General features: G+C 38.6%; 1 protein-coding gene across 5 annotated transcripts in view; it reads right to left on the minus strand.

The window, feature by feature from the left end:
* DIAPH2 (diaphanous related formin 2) overlaps positions 1 to 23,041 on the minus strand; it is a 285,202-nt gene that overhangs the window by 195,492 nt on the left and 66,669 nt on the right. For all 5 annotated transcript variants that reach the window (XR_015750725.1, XR_015750726.1, XR_015750723.1 and 2 more), the window contains 7 exons: positions 22,917 to 23,035; positions 22,111 to 22,227; positions 21,406 to 21,524; positions 19,588 to 19,652; positions 17,971 to 18,075; positions 14,849 to 15,151; positions 11,054 to 11,168 (listed from right to left, as the gene is read on the minus strand). Coding sequence is in view for 1 of the 5 variants with exons in the window: in XM_087972139.1 (XP_087828265.1) it covers positions 11,054 to 11,168; positions 14,849 to 15,151; positions 17,971 to 18,075; positions 19,588 to 19,652; positions 21,406 to 21,524; positions 22,111 to 22,227; positions 22,917 to 23,035 (943 nt within the window). In the remaining 4 variants the exon portion in view is untranslated. The remainder of the gene's footprint in view (positions 1 to 11,053; positions 11,169 to 14,848; positions 15,152 to 17,970; positions 18,076 to 19,587; positions 19,653 to 21,405; positions 21,525 to 22,110; positions 22,228 to 22,916; positions 23,036 to 23,041) is intronic.

Raw genomic sequence — 23,041 nt, forward strand, 5'->3', positions numbered from 1 at the left:
AGGCAAACACAAATTTTTTCCTGACAACATATGGGCCCTGAAATTCAGTTTAAGCACCTCTCGTTTATTTTACGAGAAGAAAAGCAATATGCCATGCTAAAATGTAAAAAGCTAACCATTGCTTTTACAAGCTGAATATTCTGAAGCTGAAACCGGTTCTTCGGATTTTTAGAACTCAAAGAATTTTTTTTTAAAAAAAAAAGTTGTCCTGGAAAGATTTAACGGATAGGTAGCCTATTTTGTGATGATGTAGAGACAGAGGGAAGAACTTCTCCAGTGGCTGTTTTCCAACGGCCTGTTGAACAAAAGAGGAACTCGCTGTTTACAAGCGTCACTATGGCTGCAAGCATGGGTTTGTGGTTGAGCGTCGGTAGAAATGTTCCTCCTTATGGACTCCTTTTGTGTGAGGTTGAATGAAACGGCAACTGACTGCGTTCTCCGTCCAAACAGACTCACATCCCCCTACAACAGAAGCAGGTGCGATCAAGCTAGTAGTGTTTGCCCAGCAGCTTTTCAAACAACAAAAAAAACTTTTGCACAAAAGAGACAACATTCAAGCAATTCCTGGGAGGCCCACACAGCAAACCTCTTCCACAATAGCCCAGCTGCAGGGGGAAAAAAAAAACCACATCTATCATTCTTAAGATCAATTTGCAATCCACACCCTTCTAACAGTGGGAGTGGGAATACATGTGAGAAACTCAGGGAGAATTGGTTTTGACATCTAGAGACCGGTTCTGTTATATAGCAATTTCTTACATCTACTTACTCTTAGAGATTCAAATCTTCAATAAAACAGGGTAATAAAAAGTTAGAGGGAAGTGGACAAAGAGATGAACAAATCTGCACTCCTTTGCAAAAATTTACTGGCAGGAAGATAAAACTGAAAATCACTGGGCCTTGCTTCCAATTAAGCACCCATCATCAGATAGGGCTGAAAGTACAAGGGTACAGAGATATCATTTGAATGTTGAACTTTATAAAATTAGACTTAGAACTTATAGAATAGAGCTGGAAGGGGACCTTGGAGGTCTTCTACTCCAGCCCCCTGCTCAAAATGCGTGAGATCAATTTATATTTTATAGAAAACAGAAATGATTGTTAAATACTAGAATTTTGTTAAAGGGAATATAAAGTAAAATCATGAAAAGAACTGATGGAAAAGCAACCTGTTGAAATTGCTAAATTAACTTGGTTAGAAAAGAGAGAATGCCGGTGACTGGAAACCTCTTACAGAAGAGTAAAGCAGGGGAAAAAATGATTTAAAGTTTTGACGATTAGACAGAGTAGACTGTAGAAAGAAGACAGCTATGTTGTAACTGTAGTGTACGATGTAATTTTATAATTGTATTCATAACTGTTGTAAAAAGATTGAAAACTACTACTTCGTATTTTTTTATTTCTTATTTTTCTTTTTTTTTTCCTTTCTTGCACTTTTAGCTTTTTTCCCCTTTTCTTTCTCTTACTTTATATTAGTTATATTAGTAACTAATCAGTGACTATTATATTAGTTCATTTTTATCTTTTTTCAAAAAATCATTAATAAAATTACATTTATAAAAAGAATACAGAGACAGTATTAGAAAGGTGTAAATCAGCACGGAGCACATAGAATTCCAGCCATTTCAGATGCACCCCATGGAGTGCAAATAGGTCTACCTAAGTATATTTAGGGGCTACGTGAGACCCTTACAATAACTACACAAATAAGCAAAACGTAAATGTTTAGACATTCCCAACTGGATTTTATAGCAGGTTTATTTATAACTTAACAAGAAAAAAGGTTATTCTACGTATTTTTTGAGACAAAGTCTAAACCGCACTTTAAAAATTGTGTGACCTCTGTCTCCCATTTTCGTGATCAGTCACCAAAAAGTTTTGTTTTAACACAAAGGTGGAAACCAGCACTGTATCCCTAACTTATAAAGGTAAAGGTTTCCTTTGCACATCCGTGCTAGTCGTTTCTGGCTCTAGTGGGCATTGCTCATCTCTGTTACAAAGCCAAAGAGCCAGCACTTTCCGAAGAAGTCTCCGTGGTCATGTGGCCGGCATGACTAAACACCGAAGGCACACGGAACACTGTTGCCTTCCCACCAAAGGGGTCCCTACTTTTCTACTTGCATTTTTTATGTGCTTTCGAACTGCTAGGTTGGCAGAAGCTGGGACAAGTAACGGGAGCTCACTCTGTGACGCGGTGCTAGGGATTCTAACCGCCGAACTGCCGACCTTTCTGATCGACAAGCTCAGCGTCTTAGCTCCTGAGCCACTGCATCCCCTAACTTACCAACACTGTACTAAAGTCAGAAACACAGGCCGCTTGGTCAACATTCATATTCTCATCTCACATTTGGCAACCCAGATACTCACCTAGTTAACATTTTCACTCTCGGGAATTCATATCTGGCGTTTGCTTCAGACTCTATTCCCCAGGCATAAATTAACTTCCCACTCAGCCATTGTTACCTGCCTGCCATTCACAGGCATCAAGGAAGAACTGAAAGGAAAATTCAAGTTGGAGATACCAACCGTGACCTATCAGAAGATCAAGGGAGCCATCTGCAGTTTGAAACCCAGATGACTCTGATGCTTATTTATCCTCTTCCCATCAATCACCTTTAGAGACTTCAAATTCCCAACTCAGTGACTGCATCACAGCAAGCTTATCGCCCTCGTGATTAACATCCATTTGCAACTTCGGAGCCAGCCTTGTTCACATCTGTGCCCTCTTGTGGCTTTCATGTAAATCAGAGAGCACTCTATCCATGCAAGGAAGAGTGATGCTTTGTTTGCTCTTTAAGGGGTGAAGCTTCTTGCACTAACTCCAGAACTTCCCATCTGTCTGTCTCTCTCTTTCTCCTTTTAAAGACAAACTGTGCAACTTTCATCCATAAGGTATTTGGAATCAAAAAGCTGTTGCATGCAAATCCTTGAGTCCTAATCGATTTCACCCTCTTGGATCTGGACAGGCAGACATGAACATTATTTTGAAAGGTGGCAAAAGTTTCAAAAGCTGGACACTAAACAGGTAAACTAAAAGAGATTTATTGTTGTAGAAATAGGCAAAACCGCAAATATTGCAATTTTTGTTTGTTTTAAAATCCATTAGTCGTAAGTGTGAATACTCTTCTACTTTCTGGCAGAGTAAGTGAAGAGGAGCAAGTGGCAACAAGTAATTTTTTAAAAAGGCAATAATATCGTTCTAGAATTTATGTTGGGTAAATTATCAATTTAACATCAATTAGTAACTTTTATTCATCCATTTCTTTGGAGTGGTGAGGCAGAACTAACGTAAATCTTTAAAATCTTTTAAGTCTTTGAATAAAGTTTGATATTTGGATTACATATATAAATTTATATCTGTTAATGTGTGAGAAACAGATTGAATGACATTAACTTTAATGTGTTTATTTTAAGTAAAATTATGGCTAGGTCTAATCAACTGAATTGATCTATCAAGAAATCAACCTCCATAAATTAACTAGTTATATCCTGGTCATTTGTACCAAACAATTGAGAAGATATTTATTATTTATCTATTAATCAATTTTATGTAACATTCAGATAGATAGATAGATAGATAGATAGATAGATAGATAGATAGATAGATAGATAGAGATATAATTTGTTATTAATATGATTAATATTATATATGCACACATACATATGTATATACACACAGAGATATATAAAATGCATGTGTATATGCTTGTGGGGTTGGGTAGGTATATATGTACACACATACACAATTTTAATATATTTCTAACAACTCTACCTGTTATACTCCTTTTCTCAAATTTCTCATATTATTTTCATGGATGGTTAATGACACCACCTTAAGGTATACTTTCCATTAATCAGTTGGCTTTTTTAGCCAATATATATAATAGGCAAAATTTATTCTTAACATTAGTAGAGATTTCTAGAACATATTATTTTCTATTTATGGAACAGCTTGCTAATTAACTATTACGTGCCATAATTCAACATGATACATGAAACAGAGGCATTTTATCCAAGATATTCAAGAAATTGATTTTTAGTGTAATAACAGTTGTTCATTGTCTTATGCACATAAAATACCTTGATCAATGAGAACAAGCAGAATATAATAATCAATGCAAAAATGATTCATTCTCTTAATTATTTATAACAGACAGCCTCCTGCTAAAACATTTGGCCAACCTAACTGCTGAACAACTTCTAAAAACAACATAAAACAGTGGGGGGGGAAATAGCTACATGGTTAATTTCTGTCAACATTCACCTTGCAAAGTAGAATTTACATTTATCCAATATTTATCCAATATTAAAGTAGAATTTACATTTATCCAATATTCTTTCATGGCAGTGCAGTAACAAACAGAGACTGTGACATTTTACAAGGTTATTACTGAAAAAGTTAAATAGCATTGTGGTTTGTAAGATCATAATGTAACTTTTAGTAACTGCTACACAATTAATATTAATAAGGCCAAATATAATCCAGTTCTCATCACCTTCTTACAAATCCCACCTTCCTATTGAAATATAGTTCTTTGGTTCCCAAACTCTTACCAGAATAAAGTCTATTTTATCTGTAAGTTGTCCCAAGGATATCAATCACACAAAACAAGGTTTAAAACACAAATTGTCTTGTAGTTATTTGCTTATTAATGGAAAGTTACATGTCTTTGTGGGAAGAATTAGAACCAATGCAAGAGAACTATCTGCTTGATAACATTCAACAAAATATCCTTGAGAAGTTTGACAAATTAAAGCTCTCAATTATATGCAAAAAAGATGTTTTGAGTCCTGCACAGAAAAAAGCAAACTAGAATACACAGTACATTTCACCATTTTTGTTTTTAAAGGAAACATCAAACGTTTTTTTAACACAACCAAAGCTTTCTGACAAAAATCAATCTATTTTGTAAGTAAAGTTTATGCTAAAACAGACTTTTTCACAATTTGTCCAAACCCAGTTATTAAGAAAAAAAATTGTCAGACAGCTATTATCAGGAAAATGATAGAAATGCTCTAAGTCAACTATGCTGGTTCTGTTATAAATAACATTTTTAGCTTTTTCAATTAATTACTGTTTCAGTGAATCTTTACCGGATCTGGGCAAAATGATTTTAGACAGCGAATTAAGAGGTGATTGAACGTCTAGAGGAAGCTAATCAATCTATTCCAACGGAAAACAGTGCAAACTGCCAGGAACTGCCTTAACATTCAAATATCTGTAGAATTAAGCATGTAGCTATTTACAATATTTGTATTCCTACTAAAAAAAAAATAAGACAAACATGATGACAACAGGCTCAATTACTTTGCATACAATGCACAGTAGTGTCTGGCAATATTAGTTTTTATCTATCAAAATGACATGAGCCAATATTCATCTAGAGGCTCCCCAAATGAAATACTACATTCAGAAATCGTACTGAAATATTTTACTCGGATAAAAAAATGGATCTTATGGGTGGGGGAGTTTTAATGAACAACCAAGACATGTTCATACATACCAAACGGAATCTGAAGTGTTTTCAAAACAGTTCTGCAATATGACTTAATGCAGGATTGTCAAACTTGATTTCATTGAGGGCCACATCAAGGTTGTATTTGACCTCGGGGGTACGGGGTAGGGGTAGCCAGCTGAATGTCACTTGTGTCGGGGGCATCTGTGATGGCCAAATGTTAAGGTAGGACTTCCCTCAGACCCTCACTCACTCTCATTATAATCTCCTTCCTTCCTTCCTTCCTTCCTTCCTTCCTTCCTTCCTTCCTTCCTTCCTTCCTTCCTTCCTCCCTTCCTTCTCCTTTCTTCTTCCTTCCCCTTTCCTTATTTTTCCTTCCTTCCTCTCTTCCCATCTTCCCTTCTGTTTCTTTGTCTTTCCTCTTTCCCTTTCTTCTTTCCCGTCACTTCTTGCATGCATGCTCAAATGCAAAAGGGGAAACATTTCTCCTTTTGTTTTGTTTTTTAGTTTGTTTTGCTAGCCCTCTGCCAGCAAAAATGGACCTCGAGGGGGGGGCACATGGCCCTCCCAAGCTCTGTTTTCATTGGCAGAAGAACCGCAAGCCAGTCCTTTGCTGTTTCCAGGGTGGCCCCACGGTCCAGATTTAAGCACCCCACGGGCCTTGAGTTTGACACCCCTGACTTAGTGGGTCTAACGTCAGGCGCCAGAAATTAAGGAATCAAGTGGTTCAAATGGCTACAGATTTATTGCATGTGAGTGCTCTCTCAAAGAATCTGAACTCCTCATGGTCAAAGCAAATTGGTGGTACATAAGATTCAATGGAATTCAAGGTGGACTGGACTTAGATCTCTTGTGGATGGATCTCTACCTACCTACCTACCTACCTACCTACCTACCTATCTATCTATCTAGTAACAGCCAAAGAAGCTAACAGTAAACAGCTCAACCAAAGAAACTCCAAAATCATTTCCACCAACACTGAGAGGGCAGGCCACCAGAATATAAACTGAGAGTAAACCTCGTTCCTTACCAGCACTGTTGATGTCACCAAGTTTGGAAATGAAACATCTGCAAGAAAAGAACTAAGCCCAGAGACCACCAAGGACTTTCAGGCAGAATCTTCTTTGTGCCTCATATTTAAATATATTTAAAACCAAAGACATCCGGTAGAAAATGCACTATTTTTCCCACTGCTTATAAAACCTTGAATGTTACGTTCTATTTCTACTTCAATAGCTGTATATAAAAGGTTTAAATATTTCCAGTGCTTGTTAAACTGGGTATTATAAAGGCAGCCTTCAAAACTAAGGAACCTGAATCTTCTCATTTGAACCCTACATGAAGACTTTCTAAAGGAGTCGTGGGCGCTTCTTTTCTGGAAGCGTTTAAAACAGCAAATAGCATTTATTGTGAAAATGGTTTCTTGTACTGGGAAAAAGGTTGGACTAGATGACCTCCAAAATACCTTCCAGACCTTACTCTATTTTGTCAGCGATACAACCATAGATTGCCATTGTGCCACGAGACAGAAAGGAAAAAAGAGAAAAGTGCTGTTCTCCCAAATGTTATTTGGAAATTTGTCAGTAACTCAGGACGAGGCTAAGAATAAATTACCACCTTTTTTTTTTCCCCCCTCCACTTTGACAGCACAAGAAAAACAATCGAAGGATTTGCCGGTCTTCCACTAGATTAAATAAATCTAAACAGGAATGCCGTAAAGAGCATTTTCAAGGCATGTAACAGACAGCAAAATTCCTACACAATTAAACCCCCTAAAAAAATGAGAGCATTCAAGTGAACCCTACAAATCATGTAAGTATATAATACTGTTACACAGAAAGGCAATGACTTTGGAGACAATTTTTAAAAAATAATCACGTGTTTTTGGAGTTCCCGCACTGTATTTTTTTTTTTTTTTGCCAGGTTTCAATTTAAGACAGTTTCAGGCAGTTAAAAGCATGTTTAGTGCATTTGCATAACCAAGATCTCTTTGATCATCCATCAGTGTTTGGATTCCTGAAGATTTCAGTCCCTGCGTGTGGTGATAAATCTATCACAGTAGGCATTGATGGACTGCCTTTACAATTGTGAAGGTGATGGATTGAAAGGATACTTTGGAAGAGCAGGGAACTCCATCCTCCTGTCACTCATAAAGTCAACGGGACCTATCAGCTTATTCAGGGGTGGGGGTGGGGTGGTATGAATTTTGGATGAATCGCTGCAAAGCGCTTTTACATAGCAAACAATATAAAATAGATTCCGTTTCATTCTCCATTTATAACTAACAACTGGAGTCCAGATGTTTCAAATGACAACATTTACAGCTTGTGATGCTTCGCTATCGTCTTCACACCCTAAATCCTTTATGCTGACACGCGTTGAATGGTGATTATTATCATACGCTTATAACTGAAAATCTTTTGTAAAAGGAGACAAATAACGAGAAAGGGTTTCCTTTTATATCACATCAGGGGATGAAATAAAATGGACTGGATGTAATGCAAATGTTGCAAATAGAATTGGGTAGTAGGAGGCATGGATGGGTGGTCATGAGACCAAAGAAATAAGGCTGGGGTGAACTGGGGTGGGTGGGTGGGAAAATGTGAAGGCATTTGGCTTTATTTATATGAGCCATGGTGGCACAGTGGTTAGAGTGCAGTACTGCAAGCTACTTCTGCTGCCTTCCGGCTGCCTGCAATTTGGCAGGTTGAATCTCACCAGGCTCAAGGTTGACTCAGCCTTCCATCCTTCTGAGGTAGGTAAAATGAAAGCCCAAATTGTTGGGGCGGAGGGGGCATGATTCTGTAAACAGCTGATTCTGTAAACCACTTAGAGAGGAATGTAAAGCACTGTAAAGTGGTATATAAGTCTAACTACCATTGCTATTGCTATCACTATTAATACTATGTCTGGTGGGAATCAGAGAGTAGACAACACTTGGGGAATTGACGACAACAGGAATTGTTCCAATGTCTTGCTCTCATTTTTGGGTCCAAAATGCAGCAATGCAAGCATATAATGGCCATATGTAATCCCTGCTCCGTGAGCTGCAGTGGTTGCCATTGGCTTCTAGGTACAATTCAAGGCACTGGTTGTCGCCCATAAAACCCTTCAAACATATGCTTGTTTCCCATGGCTTGTGCCCATCCAGAACCTTCAGGCAGAGTGGGGACTCCAAGTCCCCTCAATTAAATCTTGTCTGGGATGGAGGGGTCATGCTGTGGAACAGCATCCTCTCCAGAGAAGATGCCCAGTTTCTTAGGACTCCAAAATGTTGACATGTAGCTGTGATCTAAAACATGGCCTTATTTGCCTGTCGTGTGAGTATTTTTTCTTTGCTTTATTTGTTGTGGTTGTTCTTTTTATCTAGGCTGTTATAGTTTGAGTGGTAATGTGTGTGTGTGTGTGTGTGTGTGTTTTAATCTTAAATTTGATGCTGGATATTGTAAGCCTCTGAGAGGCTTTTTGGGCTGGGACAGCTATAACAAATCATCATCATCTACAAACAAATGGCCCATCCTAAAGCAGAGTTCCATATACTGCTTTCCAGATAAGAATTTTTAACTGAACTTGCCTGGAAAAATTATACTGCAACTAAGCTAAAGCAACTTCCAGAATTTTGCTTTCGGCAAGAAAGAAAATTCAAGGCTACCGTAATCCAGGTCCTTCTATTATGTTGGGCTATTTACGCACAAAAAAAATGTGTCTTGTTTCTAAAGGCTAGAATAAGTGTATATATGTACTTCATATCTTAGGGTATTCAGTGAGATTTTAAAGTCAGCACCTTCTATTTTACATCAAGGAAACATAAACTGAGTTAATAAAGGAAAAACTTAATGTATTCCATTCAAGAGGTTAGATCTGACCTAAGCTTAGTACACAAAATTGTCTGCTACAATGTCCTACCTGTCAACAACTACTTCAGCTTCAACCACAATAACACATGAGCAAACAATAGATACAAACTTAAAGTAAACCGTTCCAAACTCAATTGCAGAAAATACAACTTCAGCAACAGAGTGGTCAAAGCCTGGAACTCACTACCTGACTCTATTGTTACATCCTGAAACCCCCAAAACTTTAACCTTAAACTGTCTACCGTAGACCTCACTCCATTCCTAAGATGTCTGTAAGGGGGCGTGCATAAGCGCACCAGCATGCCTACCATCTCCGTCCTACTGTTCCTATTTATTCGTACTCATTTAACATGTATATATTTATACCTGTTTATACTTATATCTTTATATGTTACGTCCATACTTATACGTGTTTTCTCATAAATGTTTGACAAACTAAAATAAATAAAATAAAATAAAATAAAGAGTGGGGAAATAAAAGCTTCATTCCATTAGCTAACATAAAACTGTCTAAAGTTCCATCCTGGCTTGGGAGAATGTAATATTTATTTTATTTTATTTTTATTTTATTTTATTTGTCAAAAGCTTACAATATAACAGAAACAAGAATAAATGTAAGTTTAAATACAAGAAATGGGAACTAATAATTGGGGACAATAGGACAGGGATGGTAGGCACGATTGTGTACTTATGCACACCCCTTACAGACCTCTTAGGAATGGGGTGAGGTTAGTGGAGGTTAGTTTGAGGGTAAAGGAGTGGGGGTTTGAGCAGGTGACAACAGAATCAGGTGGTGAGTTCCAGGCATTGACCATTCTGTTGCTGAAATTGTACTTCCTGCAATCGAGTTTGGAGTGGTTTACATTTAGTTTATATCTGTTGTGTGCTCTTGGGTTGTTGTTGTTAAAGCTGACATATTCATTAACTGGTAAGACATTGTAACATATGATTTTATGCATTATGCTTAAGTCCAATCTTAGTCGGCGTAGTTCAAGGTTGTCTAAGCCTAGAATCTCAAGTCTGGTGCTGTAGGGTATTCTGTTGCAAACAGAGGAGTGTAGTACTCTTCTGGTAAAATACTTCTGGACTCGCTCAGTTGTATTCATGTCTGATATACAGTGTAGATTCCAGACAGCAGAGCTGAATTCAAGTATTGGTCTAGCAAAGGTTTTGAATGCCCTAGTTTGCAAAACAGTATTACCAAAGGAGAAGCTTTGTAAAATTAAATTTACAACTCTTAAAACTTTTTTGGCAATACTGTTGCAGTGAGCTTTGGCGCTTAGATCATTCGATATGGGAACTCCAAGGTCCTTGACAAAGTGAGGTTCATCAACAAGGTCATGTCCACCTAGCTTGTATTTGGTATATAGATTTTTTTTAACCAATGTGTAGGACAGAGCATTTGTTGGCGATGTCCTTCATTCTTTATGTCTTTCTATTCCATGAACTTCCTCATTTTAAATCACTGTTATTCTATTTTGTTTTTGTTTTTAGGTTTATGATACTAAAACCATCAAAATGATTCCAGTTTTCTCTTTTATTTCAACTGCCTCCTTCCCAGCCCATAAATACTATGTTGTTGTTTTTTTTGCCTTCTGTGTTATCTCTTACATCTAAAATGTAGATTCCATGGCTGAATTAGTATATGTTTTTGCACTGATCTCTAAGGCATTGTGAATGCAAATATTAGTATCAATCCACATGTCCGTTATGACCATTCAAGAAAAGAGAAATAATTACCCTTCTTCTGTGTGGCAAAAGTGAGTGTCAGTTTGGCAAACAGATCTGGATTTTCAAATTTTTCATCCTTAGCTTTTACCCAAAAACAGTGTTCTTGTATTTCATGCGGTTCGACCTGCAATGAAAATGAATCTAATTACAACTATCAATTTAAATCACTTAACCCTCCACAAATCATGACAGTGGCATTACATCTGTACATCCTGCAATCAAAGCAAATTATTCAGAGACGTCTCCATCAAACGAGAAACAAGATGTTTAAAAAGAAGCAACAAAAACACGTATTGTTTTTAAAAAAAAATGATAGCAAAAACTGCTTCAATAAAAATAAGATAGCATCATATGTTGTGTCTGGCAGAAATCTACGGAGATTCTCAATCATCCAGGTCATAGCTTTTTTTCCAAAAGGCATTTTCTTATTATTATTTTTTCCTTTGAAAACATTTTGCTTCTCATTCAAGGAGCTTCTTCAGTTCTGAACTGAAGAAACTTCTTGGATGACAAGCAAAATATTTGGGATTACCTAGCTGATAGGTATCAAGCTGACCTTGAAAGCTGAACAGGAGCTAGTTACTATTTGGCATAGGAAACTAGCAAGAAATCCTAGAAATATAGACAAGGAGGTTAAAAATAATAATAGCAACAGCCCTTAAGACTTATATACTGCTTTGCAGTGCTTTTCAGCCATCTCTAAGCGGTTTAGAGAGTCAGCTCACTGCCCCCAACAATATGAGTTCTCCATTTTACTGACCTTGGATGGAAGGCTGAATCTACCTTGAGCCTGGAGAGATTCGAACTGCCAAATTGCAGGCAGCCGGCAGTCAGCAGAAGTAGAATCCACCAGGAGAGTCCTCTCCAGAAGTAGAATCCACCCTGCCCCTCCCAGAAGTCTCCACGTGGCCGTTTTGGATTCCAGGTAAGTGCAGGGCCCCCACGGAGGCTCGGGGAGGGTAAAAAATGGGCCTCCCGGAAATTCTAGAAGGCCAGAAACAGGCTCGAAGAAAGCCTCCGGAGCCCGGGGAGGGCAAAAACACTCCCCCTGCCGTGGTGCAGGAGGCCGACTAGGCCACGCCCACCATGACCGCGTCCACCCAGAAACTGGGCAGAGAATCCGTTGCTGAAATTTTTTGAAGCCCACCCGATATGAAGTAGTGTTTACAGAACTGGGCAACCAGTCTGGCAGATTGTTTATTGTGTTGCATTGTGCTGTGTATTCCTAATGAATACACACCTTAGAACGGATAATCTTCAGACATTCCTGTCCTCAACTTACATAATATTGTGTACGTATTATGAGCTTCCTACTGCTCATTTGCTAAAGCAGAATACATAATAATAAACTGATTTATAGATGCAACTTAAATCATCCGAGCAGAGCACAGAAAAATAAATTATAAATAAAAACCCAGCCAAATAAACCCCAGATGCCTTGCAATATCTATTTTATTATTGGATTTTATTCTCCCTATACATGTAACATCTGCAAAATGTATTAAGGTATCCCCCACTTTCACCTGACGGAGAAATCAAGATTATTAAAAACAAAATTACATCTCCTGCCCCAACAGACCACTTTAGTCTGCCTGAAACATTTTTCTATTAAATACGATATTATAAACTGGTTTATGACCACAATGGTTTATGATGAGTTTTTTTTAAAGATATGTTATTGAATCTGTAACCTGTCACACCAGAGGGAAAATGCTAGATTATATTTATAGAGATATATAAAACAGAGACCATGTCTGTCCAAGTCCAAGTAAGAGTTTCAATATTATCTCTTGAGAATGCCCTCAACCACTAACAAGGATTACAGATCAATATATTTAATGTTCACGGAAAAAAACAATTAGCTTCTTTTGTATATTCAAAATTAATTTATCGGCATGAAGGCATCACAGATTGTCCTCAAGTTACAATGGCAGTTGTGGCCAGGATTGCTGTCATTAAGTGATGAAGCCATTAAACATGATGTTGCATGCATTGTTTAGTGACGGCAATCCAGATAGTCCTGTTTGTCGTTGTAACCACGTAAGGAGCACAGGGGTGCTGAAGAGTTAGGTGGGAGGGTGCATGAGAGATTGGGAGGCTCAGTGCAGGCCACATGAAAGTACGTGGGAAGGAAAAAAAAAAAATAGTCTGGGTTAAATGTGTTCAAAAAATAGTCTGGGTTAAATGGCTCCTCGTCCCGATAAAACCCCTTTTATTTAGTTTACAGTGAATTCCTCTCCAGCAAAATCCCGGCCAACAGTCTTTCAAGATACTTCACAATTATAGACCTTTATCAGGCTTGGAGAGTTGCCAGGCTGATATCTTTCAGACGCCATACTGTAGCAGACAATACTAGGCAAGCATGCAGGAACAGATCTTCACCCAAATGAACTAATTGTCTCCTGCAAAACCCCATTCCCCTTTCGCTCCTTTTTTATTCCCTAAGAGAGGCGCCATTCACCATCCACCTGTGGCTTTACTTCCAAGTCAACACTTGTTCCTTAGCTGTTCCCTTCTTCTGGCAGCTCTGTGTACACGCACACTGGGAACAGGCTCCAGCTGTTCTTCTGCCTCACTGATGTCTGAATCAGAAGGCAGCTGATAACTGTCAGATGGCCCTGGCTCCATGTCGGCCTCCGATGCAGAGCACTCATCAGAGCCATCCCCTGACTCCAGGACTGGCCCATGTTCTTCTGGCCATTGGTGGCCCAGAACAAAGTGCATGTATGTGGGTGAGCACAGGGAGGCCAGGAAAGGAGGGGAAATGTTGTGTCCATGTTTATGTGTGTGCGAGTGCAGGGAGGCTGGGGAAAGAAGGTGCTTTCTTGTGTGCAAGTGCTTTGTGGGGGGAGAAATTTACTCAGACAATTTGCTTCCTCACTAGCTTCCCCTTTGACTTTGCTTATAAAAGAGAAGGTCGGTGATCACATAAGTCCAGAATGTTGCAACTGGTTGTAGTAATAGTAGTAAGCACTTAGACTTATATAGCATTTAGCACTAGCATTTAGACTTATATACCACTTCATACTGCTTTACATCCCTCTCTAAGCAGTTTACAGAGTCAACATATTGCCCCCAACAATCTGGGCCCTCATTTTACTGACCTCAGAAGGATGGAAGGCTAATTTAACCTTGAGCCAGTCAGGATCAAATTCCTGGCAGTGGGCAATACTGCATTCTGATCACTGCACCACCAGGGCTCTTATATAGCAATAGCACTTAGACTTATATACCGCTTCACAGTGCTTTACAGCCCTCCCTAAGCAGTGTACAGAGTCAGCATATTGCCCCCCAATGATCTGGGTCCTCATTGTACTGACTTCAGAAGGATAGAAGGCCGAGTCAACCTTGAGCTGGTGAGAGTTGAACTGCTGAACTGCAGGTAGCCTGCAGTACTGCACTCTAACCACTGCGCTACCACGACTTATTCCACTTTACAGCCCTCTCTAAGTGGTTTACATAATCAGCCTATTGCCTCCAACCATCTGGGTTCTCATTTTATAAACCTCGGAAGGATGAAGGCTTCAGTCAACCTTGAGCCGCTCAGAATTGAACTGCAGGAGTGAGCAGTGAGCGTAAGTGTTAAGTGTGAGCTGGTTGCCAAGGGCCTGGATATTGCTCATAGACCCTTGGGGTGCTGCACCAGTCATAACTTTGAGGACTTATCTTAACTCATTTGCTTAGTGCCATTATAACTTTGAACAAAATCACTGAACAAACGATCATAACTCAAGGACTCCCTGTATTCTGTTTGACGTTAGAAAAACAAAAGGGCAAACATTCAGGATGTTTGATAAGAGATACCTTGGCCCAGTTGATTCTCTTCATAGTTACATCGAGATTGAATTTCTTCTTTGGCTTCATCCCAAAAGGCAGCACTGGTGCAGTTACTACAGAAGGTATCCCCCCAAAAGGAGGTGGTGGTGGTGGCCCCACCCCTCCAAACATAGGAGGAGGAGGAGGAGGAGGTGGTGGAGGTGCTATACCTCCAGGTAATGGTGGAGGAGGAGGAGGAGGAGGCGGGGGAGCAGGAACCATACCACCTGGCAATGGAGGAGGAGGTGGGGGAGGAGGAGGGGGAGCACCACCACTTGAAGATGCGGAACCCTACAAAAGAATAAGGAGACAGGAAGATAAAAACACGTCAACCACACGCTATTAAAAGTACAGAAATCACTTTGCTTTAAATGGCAATCAGATAATTTTCTCCTCCTGAGAGGTCCTTGGTGCTCTCTGAGCTTGGTTGCTTTCTTAAAGACGTTTCATTAAACCAAACTAGGTGACATCATCAAAGTAGGTAAAGTGTTAAGGAAACGTCTGTAAGAAAACAACAAAGATCAGAGAAGAACCCCTCATTTTCAATCCTGAGCTACAAATACTCTCTCTTTTACAGGCCTCCTCGTTCTAAATATCTCCCAGTCCTAATGCAAGTTCACCCAATTATGTTCTGTTGCATTTTATTCAAGCGTTTCACAGAGATGAAATCCATAACAAATAAGAATATGGTAAGAGGGGGGAAAATCATTTTCAAATCAATTCAGTTATTTAACAGATATTTTTAGCCCTTCATTACAGCAAGAAGCAGCAAGTGCCAGGTGTAACTTTTGTAAGACTTCCTCCACGTTAAAACAGATCAAGAGAATTAATGAAGTGGCATTTGAAAACAAGGGAAAAGGTCCATTAACAAAACTACATTCCAAGGGTTTTTAGGATATTTTTATCTATGTGGTATTCATAGAAGTGTTAGAAAAGAAGCCAACGGGCTGAAATTGAATTATCATCCTAAGGTTCCCATATTTAAATATTTACTACCTCAGAAATCTTTTTTTTTTTAAATTACATTAACCATATAAGAAGGAAAATTAGGAAGAAGATCCTACTTTTAGTTCTGATTCTTAATAATCGTCATTTCTACTAGCACGGTTACGTGAGGGAAATTTGTTAACTACACCAACATAAGCTTGTAGCAATTTCATAAGACATTATGATGCCCTGAATATGAATATGTACAATATGACAATACTTTCATAACAACTCCATAAATTGAAAATATATTCATTAGGATTCTTTTTTTAGCATAAAATCAGCCAGAACAAATGAATTTCCAACGACAGATTATCAAAGAGCTAAATGTTCACTCTTTGTTTTTAAAGGGCCTATAAAATTTACAATTAAAGATTAAATTTGTTCTGCTTTCTTTTAAACCCTTCAACTTTAAATACACCTCTATGTAACAATGTTTAGTCTGTACTGGTATCTAATCCTAAGTATCAATGGTCTTAATAACATTATGTTGTTCTAGGCATGTTTGATAAGCATTTACATGCACTAAGGCAATAATCAGATTTTAAATAAACCCAATTAAAAAGAACCCAAAGAATTCTTGTATTTAATTTCATTTTTTTTTTCGTTTATATTTACATCTGAGTGGAAGAAACTCGCATCTATGCTTATGTTGAAACAACGAGATGCAAATAGTTCTTGACTTACAACCACAGCTGAGAATGAAGGCAATTCTTAATTGAGTTGGGTCTCATTTCATGACCTTGTTGCCATAGCTGTTAAGCAAATCACTACAGTCGTTCAGTGAATCATGTGATTGTTAAATAAACCTGGCTTCCCCCATTGATTTTGTTTCTATGAAGCCAGCTGGCAAGATTACAAATGGGATGTCAGCTTTGGCAGCCATATTGAGACCAGATGCTCCAGAGGTGGTATTCAGCAGGTTCTGACCAATTCTGGAGAACCGGTAATGGAAATTTTCAGTAGGTCGGAGAACCGGCAAATACTGCCTCTGACTGGAGATTTTACAGTATCCTTCCCCTGCCACACCCACTAAGCCACGCCCACAGAACCAGTACTAAAAAAAATTGAATCCCACCATTGAGATGCTCCCACACTGCCACATTTTGAGCCTGGGAAAGTGGGAGGGGGAATTTCTTGGAATGTATGTAGTCAGACATAACATTCTTTTTCTAATTCAAGGTCATGTTAGTTTGCGCAAAAGTGAGGGGAAGTCTCACAGGTGTTGATTGGGGCATGTGATGTGATGATGGGTGTAGGGGATGGATTTGTAGTTTTTACTTATTGCAAGGAAGCCCGGAACTTTCAGATTCAGGATTCCCCAGTTGTGTCAGTTTACTATCCAATTAAAACAGAACTTTTGAGAAGATGCCTGTCTCGGAGTTATTTGTTGAAGTGGGAGGTTTTCTGGAACGCTGACATGGGAATCACATGACCCCAGGACAGTGCAACTGTCATAAATGCATGCTAAATTTTGATCACATGACCCTGGGGAATGCCGCAATGGTTGTAAGGGTGAAAACTGGTCATAAGTTACTTCTTTCAAGTGCCACTGTACTTTGAACAATCACTAAACCAGGGGTGTCAAACTCGATTTCATTGAGGGCCACATTAGGGTTGTGTTTGACCTCGAAGGGGCCAGGGTAGGCGTGGCCAGCTCAATATCTGTTTTTGGCTATGACAGCCTCCTGCAGCCCTCTGCCACCAAAAACAAAACTTGGGAGGCTGCATGGGCCCCCCACCCGAGCTCCGTTTTCAGCCATGATGGTTTCCTGCAGCTTTCTGCCAGTGAAAATGGAGCTGGAGAAATGACGCGCCGGCCCCCCTTAGCTCCATTTTTGACCGCAATGGCCTCCTGCAGCCCTCTGTCAGTGAAAACGGAGCTCATGGAGCACGTGCGGCCCTCCCGAGCTCTGTTTTCACTGGCAGAGGCACCATGGGCCAGTCCTTCACTGTTTCCAGGGTAACCCCACAGGCCAGATATAAGCATCCCACGAGTCGCATCTAGCCGAACATTATCGGTAATATTTCTTATTCAAGCTATACTTAGCAATTAACATCCTATCTCCTTCAAACCAGAAGTCATTTCAACTGGATAAAGATGCCACTAATTTATGTTATACCTGGGTTCGCAACTGCTGGATTTCAGCTTCAAGTTGTCGGATTTTCTCCTCACGCATTTGAAGCTCAGCCTGCGCTTCCTGACGAGCTGTGAATTCTTCATCAAACTGCAATGATCACCAGTATGGAAATAATCATTCACCTTGGTCCAAATTTAATACTGCTACATAAGAATGAAAGACTGAGTGAAACAAATCCATCTGGCTTCATGGGCTATTTAAAATAATGCCAGCATGGTGGAATGGAAGGTAGTCACATCATAAAGTATCTTGAGATAGTTTCCTTCATATATCTATGAAGTAACAATGGGCTATTTCCCATTATAACCGTCTTGATATATTCAACCAGAACTGCTCCAAGTATATTACTTTGTAAAACTGCTGGTAACATCACTATAAAAATTGTGAATGTCTATCACAAGAAATGAGCAATTATATAATCTTTTTTACCCAAGCAATTTATATCTAAAATCAAACCACAACGATTAATTGCAAAGAATAATAGCAATAGCACCAGGGATCTTCAAACTTGACAGCTTTAAGACTTGTGGACTTCAACTCCCAGAATTCCTCTTCCAGTCATGTTAGATCAGGAATTCTGGGTGTTGAAGTCCACAAGTCTCAAACTTGCCAAGTTTGAAGACCCTTGATATACCACTTCATATTGCTTTATAGCCCTCTCTAAGCAGTTTACAGAGTCAGCCTATTGCTCCCAACAATTTGGGTCCTCATTTGACCCACCTTGGAAGGATGGAAGGCTGAATCAACCTTGAGCCTGGTGGGATTTGAACTGCCAAATTGCAGATAGCCAACAGTCAGCAGAAGTAGCCTGCAGTACTGCACTCTAACCATAATATTTTCATGTCTCTTTAGCTTCCACTTAGTAGCAGTGATATATTGTCTGCCACATGAAATCTGTCCACAATATTGATACTGACAGCATGTAATGTTCTAAATTCTTCAAATGGACCAGTTATATCGAATTCATTTCTCAATTCTGAAGTACCTTGAGATAGTTTCCTTCATATACTTACGAAGTAACAGTAGGCTTTTTTCCCATTATAAATCTCTATTAGGTGAAGCAACAGGAAGCATTATTTAATTCTAATTAATATATGTGGAATTGTGCCAAATATTTAACTGGAGATGAGAAACACCAGTAGGGGATAGTTAAAAATTCTCAAGTCAACTCATAACCTCTGGCTGTCCATAGAATTAGGTTGGAGGTAAACAAGAATATTTATCTTAGAGATGAATTGGCTAAAACTGTTTCCAAATAAGACAGAGCAGGAGATAATGTGATGCCTTTTAGAGCAATTTAAGGATTTTAAGCTAAGATACGGCAAGCTATCAGAGACTGACGAAAGCTTTTTTTTACCACACCAAATCCACCAGCTTCTAAACTGGCTGGTTGCAGAGGGATCTTTCTATTATTAATCGCAACAATTAGTTTGATTTAAATAATCTAAGTGTATTTTTATCATTTCTGGATCTTGCTGTTTTCAGATACAAGCATAACAACACTTAATTCTGAAACCGAAGACCTTTAAAAAAAATGTAGAAATATAACAATTAAAGTTTCACAAAGGCTGCAATACGAAGAATTGTTTGGTGCCTTACCTTTTTGGAAAAATCAGCAGCTTTTTGCTCACTTTCTTCAACTTTTGCTTTGTTCACACAGCTGTCTGAAAGGATGCAAATAATAGGGCCCAACTTAACTACAATTTTAAAAATCAAAGATATACAATATCGTACAGAGATACCATTGCTTCTGATAGGAAGCAAACCATTTTTAAAATTATCTGGATTAAAAAATGTTCTTGAATAGCCTGAGATTTGGTCTATAAAGGAGTGCTTAAATAGGTAGGTAGGTAGATAAATTTTATATATACTGTAAGAGAGGGAGGGAGGGAGGGAGGAGAGAGAGAGAGAGAGAGAAATGAAGGTCTTCTCTTTCCTCACTGAAAATATTTAAAAACCATATATGCCTATTTTTATATGTTACATTTCTAAAATTACTCGGGAATAACATTAACATAAATCAAAATAGTATTGCAGCTGACAAAAGCTAAATACATAATGATTATTCCTACAATTCTAGCAATAATGCATTCATCTCTAATCCCCCTGCTCCAAAATCAGTAGAATTTCTAAATGGATATGTAGGAATGTTTACAGACAGAATAAACAAGAAATCACAAAGCACTGAATCTTTGACACATGCTGTATATAAACACCACTAAAAACGGAAGAATGGATAAGGATCTCTTGATCTCAGCAATTTCAGTAAGAAACTATTTTGTTTTCAACCTATTCCACCGAAATCAAAATGACTTAACTCTCCATGGCCCGGTTCTTACGGTAGAAAAACTGACCGCATGGAAAAAAATAGTAATTCGTAATCATGAAAAACGCTCCTTAGAGGCTCCCTTTGCACCAGGGGTGTCCAACCTTGGCAACTTTAAGACTTGTGGACTTCAACTCCCAGAATTCCTCAGCCAGCTGGCTGAGGAATTCTGGGAGTTGAAGTCCACAAGTCTTAAAGTTGCCAAGGTTGGACACCCCTGCTTTACACAGAGATTAGGGAAAAAACATATTCTACCAAAAACAGCTAGGTCTCCTGGCTGCTCGGATGCTACCGATCTTCAGTGGCTGCTTAAGGATGAACAGTCCATAGGAGGAGTGTCAAACCTGATCACACTGAGGGCCGCATCAGGGTTGGGTTTGACCTTGTAGGCGGAGGCAGACGTGGCCAGGGTGAGTGTGGCCAGCTTGATATCACTTGCATCAAGGGCGCCTGTGGCGGCCCGAGTGCTCAGTCAGCAAAAACTGAGCTCTGTTTTCGTTGGCAGAGGCTGCAGGAGCCTGTTGTGGCCAAAAACAGGGCCTGGGAGGGTCCCGCACAGCCCTCCCGAACTTTATTTTCATTGGCAGAGGGACCGCAGGCCAGTCCTTCGCTGTTTCCAGGGCGGCCTCGCGGGACAGATCTAAGCACCCCACGGGCTGGATCCAGCCCACAGGCCTTGAGTTTGACATCCCTGGTCCGTAACAACAGCACAGGTGGCCAGATTCTGCACACCAAGCACTGGGGATTCATCGCAAACACGTGTCTTCTCCACCATAGTTATGTTATATAATAAATGTGGCAAACCCTTTGCACTGTTTAGTCTTTTCCCTTTTAGCATTGAACCAAACAACGGACCACACAGTTTATGGATTGTAATTTTAGTTTAGTTAGATCATATATAATTGACAGACTGGATTTTATTATAGATTTTAGTATTTATTTATTATTTTATACTAAAAATTTTAATTGTATACTTACTGAGCGTTTTTAATTTGTTATGGTCTCTGGTCTAAGAGACTGTAATAAACTGATGGATGGATGAAAAACATTGAAAACATAGTAAAAAAAAAAAAAAAGCAAGATGCACCTACCCACAAGATGTGTGAAGTCTACATCCAATCTTCCTCTACATTTGAAGTCAGGGTCCATACCACTGCAGTTCAACACTATCTGTGAAATGCATTCTTCTATTATCTTGTAATACTGAGGGCTGTTGTGGAAAAATAAAAGGCAACCGTTTTTGTAATAAAGAATCCACAGGCACACTTAAAAAAGAAAAAAAAAGTCATGTAATCCAGTGGTTCTCAATGTTTTCTTCATCACGGACTCCCTTTAAATACCTTTTGTAGCCACGGGCCATGGCTACGTACCCTCAAAGACTTAATTCAAGATTTGAAACATAACATTTCTTCAAGCCTTTGTGGACCTACCACAACATGGTGGCCCCTCAGGTGTCCACAAACCACAAGTTGAGAATGACTGGTATAATCTATCTAATGATTGGGTAAGATAATTCGAATTTAAGCTTACGCACACCAGAGCAGCCCTCATGCCTAAAGTTTTCTGGTGATTTAAACAAAAGGTCTGTTTGATCTCCCACAAAAATACAGTGGGATCTTCTCCTTCATAATGGAATCAACTCAAAAGCGTTAGCAATTAATTTTCCAATGTTTCTTTGATACTTTCTACCAGAAAAGAAAGGTGGGAATCCACATTTCCTTTATTACACGGCATGCTCATTTAACTAAGCAACGGGATGTGCCATGAAAACATGAAAAGCAAAATAGCTGGCTTACCGTACATAATAATCATTCCTAATGAGTAACAAATGCTGTAAAATTGATAGAAAGTAGTTTTCTGATGTTGTTTCTTTCAACATATTATACAGCAAGTGGTAAACTTCATTCATATCAGTAAAAAGTCCATTAAGGAAATGTCAGAATAGATAAACCATAATCACTGCATTTTTGGAAACTCAACACTGAAAGAGCCTTGAAAATTCTTCTACTGGGTTACCAAATATTGGGACACTAACTTTGAACCTAAACTGGGACACGTATTTTAAACCTCCATTTATTGCTATAACAAAAAGTTAAAGTAACGCTTTAAATGCTATTAAGTTTGCGATGTTTAAATGTAATATAATGTAATGATCTTTATCCTTACTGCTAAAAATAAGATTCCTGTTTCATTTTGCAATATAATTGTCCAAAATTAACAATACCTCTATCTCTTTAAATTTTTAAAATGCATTAAAACAATTAACAAAATAAATGCATAACTGTAAAGTTATTGTGTGACTTAAACAAAACCACAAGGTTTGTTTTAGTTCCCCCAGAAAACACTAATGTAAATAAAATAATCTGTTTAGTACCAAGAAGAAAATTCAAAACAAGTTCATGTGTGATTCATTTAACAATAATCTTAATTGACCCACACATCCTAAATAATTATCACCATTCCTAATTTATTTGCAAAAACAGTACCTTTTCCTAAACCCTAATGAAACTTATTCTGTTTTCAATCCTTTCTCGTTCTCTGTTACCATTCAGTACTAAGAAAAACAGTATATATATTATTATTATTTTTTTAAAAAGGATATTCCATTTCCACTTTGATGTCATTGAGACGATGGGCCATTTCAATTAAATCTTCCTCTTTGTTTTCATCAAATACTTTCAACTGAATATCAAGTTCTTCATTCTCCTTCTCTTTTAGGTCCTAGTA

The sequence above is a fragment of the Notechis scutatus genome, chromosome 10 (genome assembly GCF_049901735.1).
Source record: "Notechis scutatus isolate UNSWTSFEM ecotype Mainland chromosome 10, rNotScu1.2, whole genome shotgun sequence".
In the NCBI taxonomy this organism is placed as follows: domain Eukaryota; kingdom Metazoa; phylum Chordata; class Lepidosauria; order Squamata; family Elapidae; genus Notechis; species Notechis scutatus.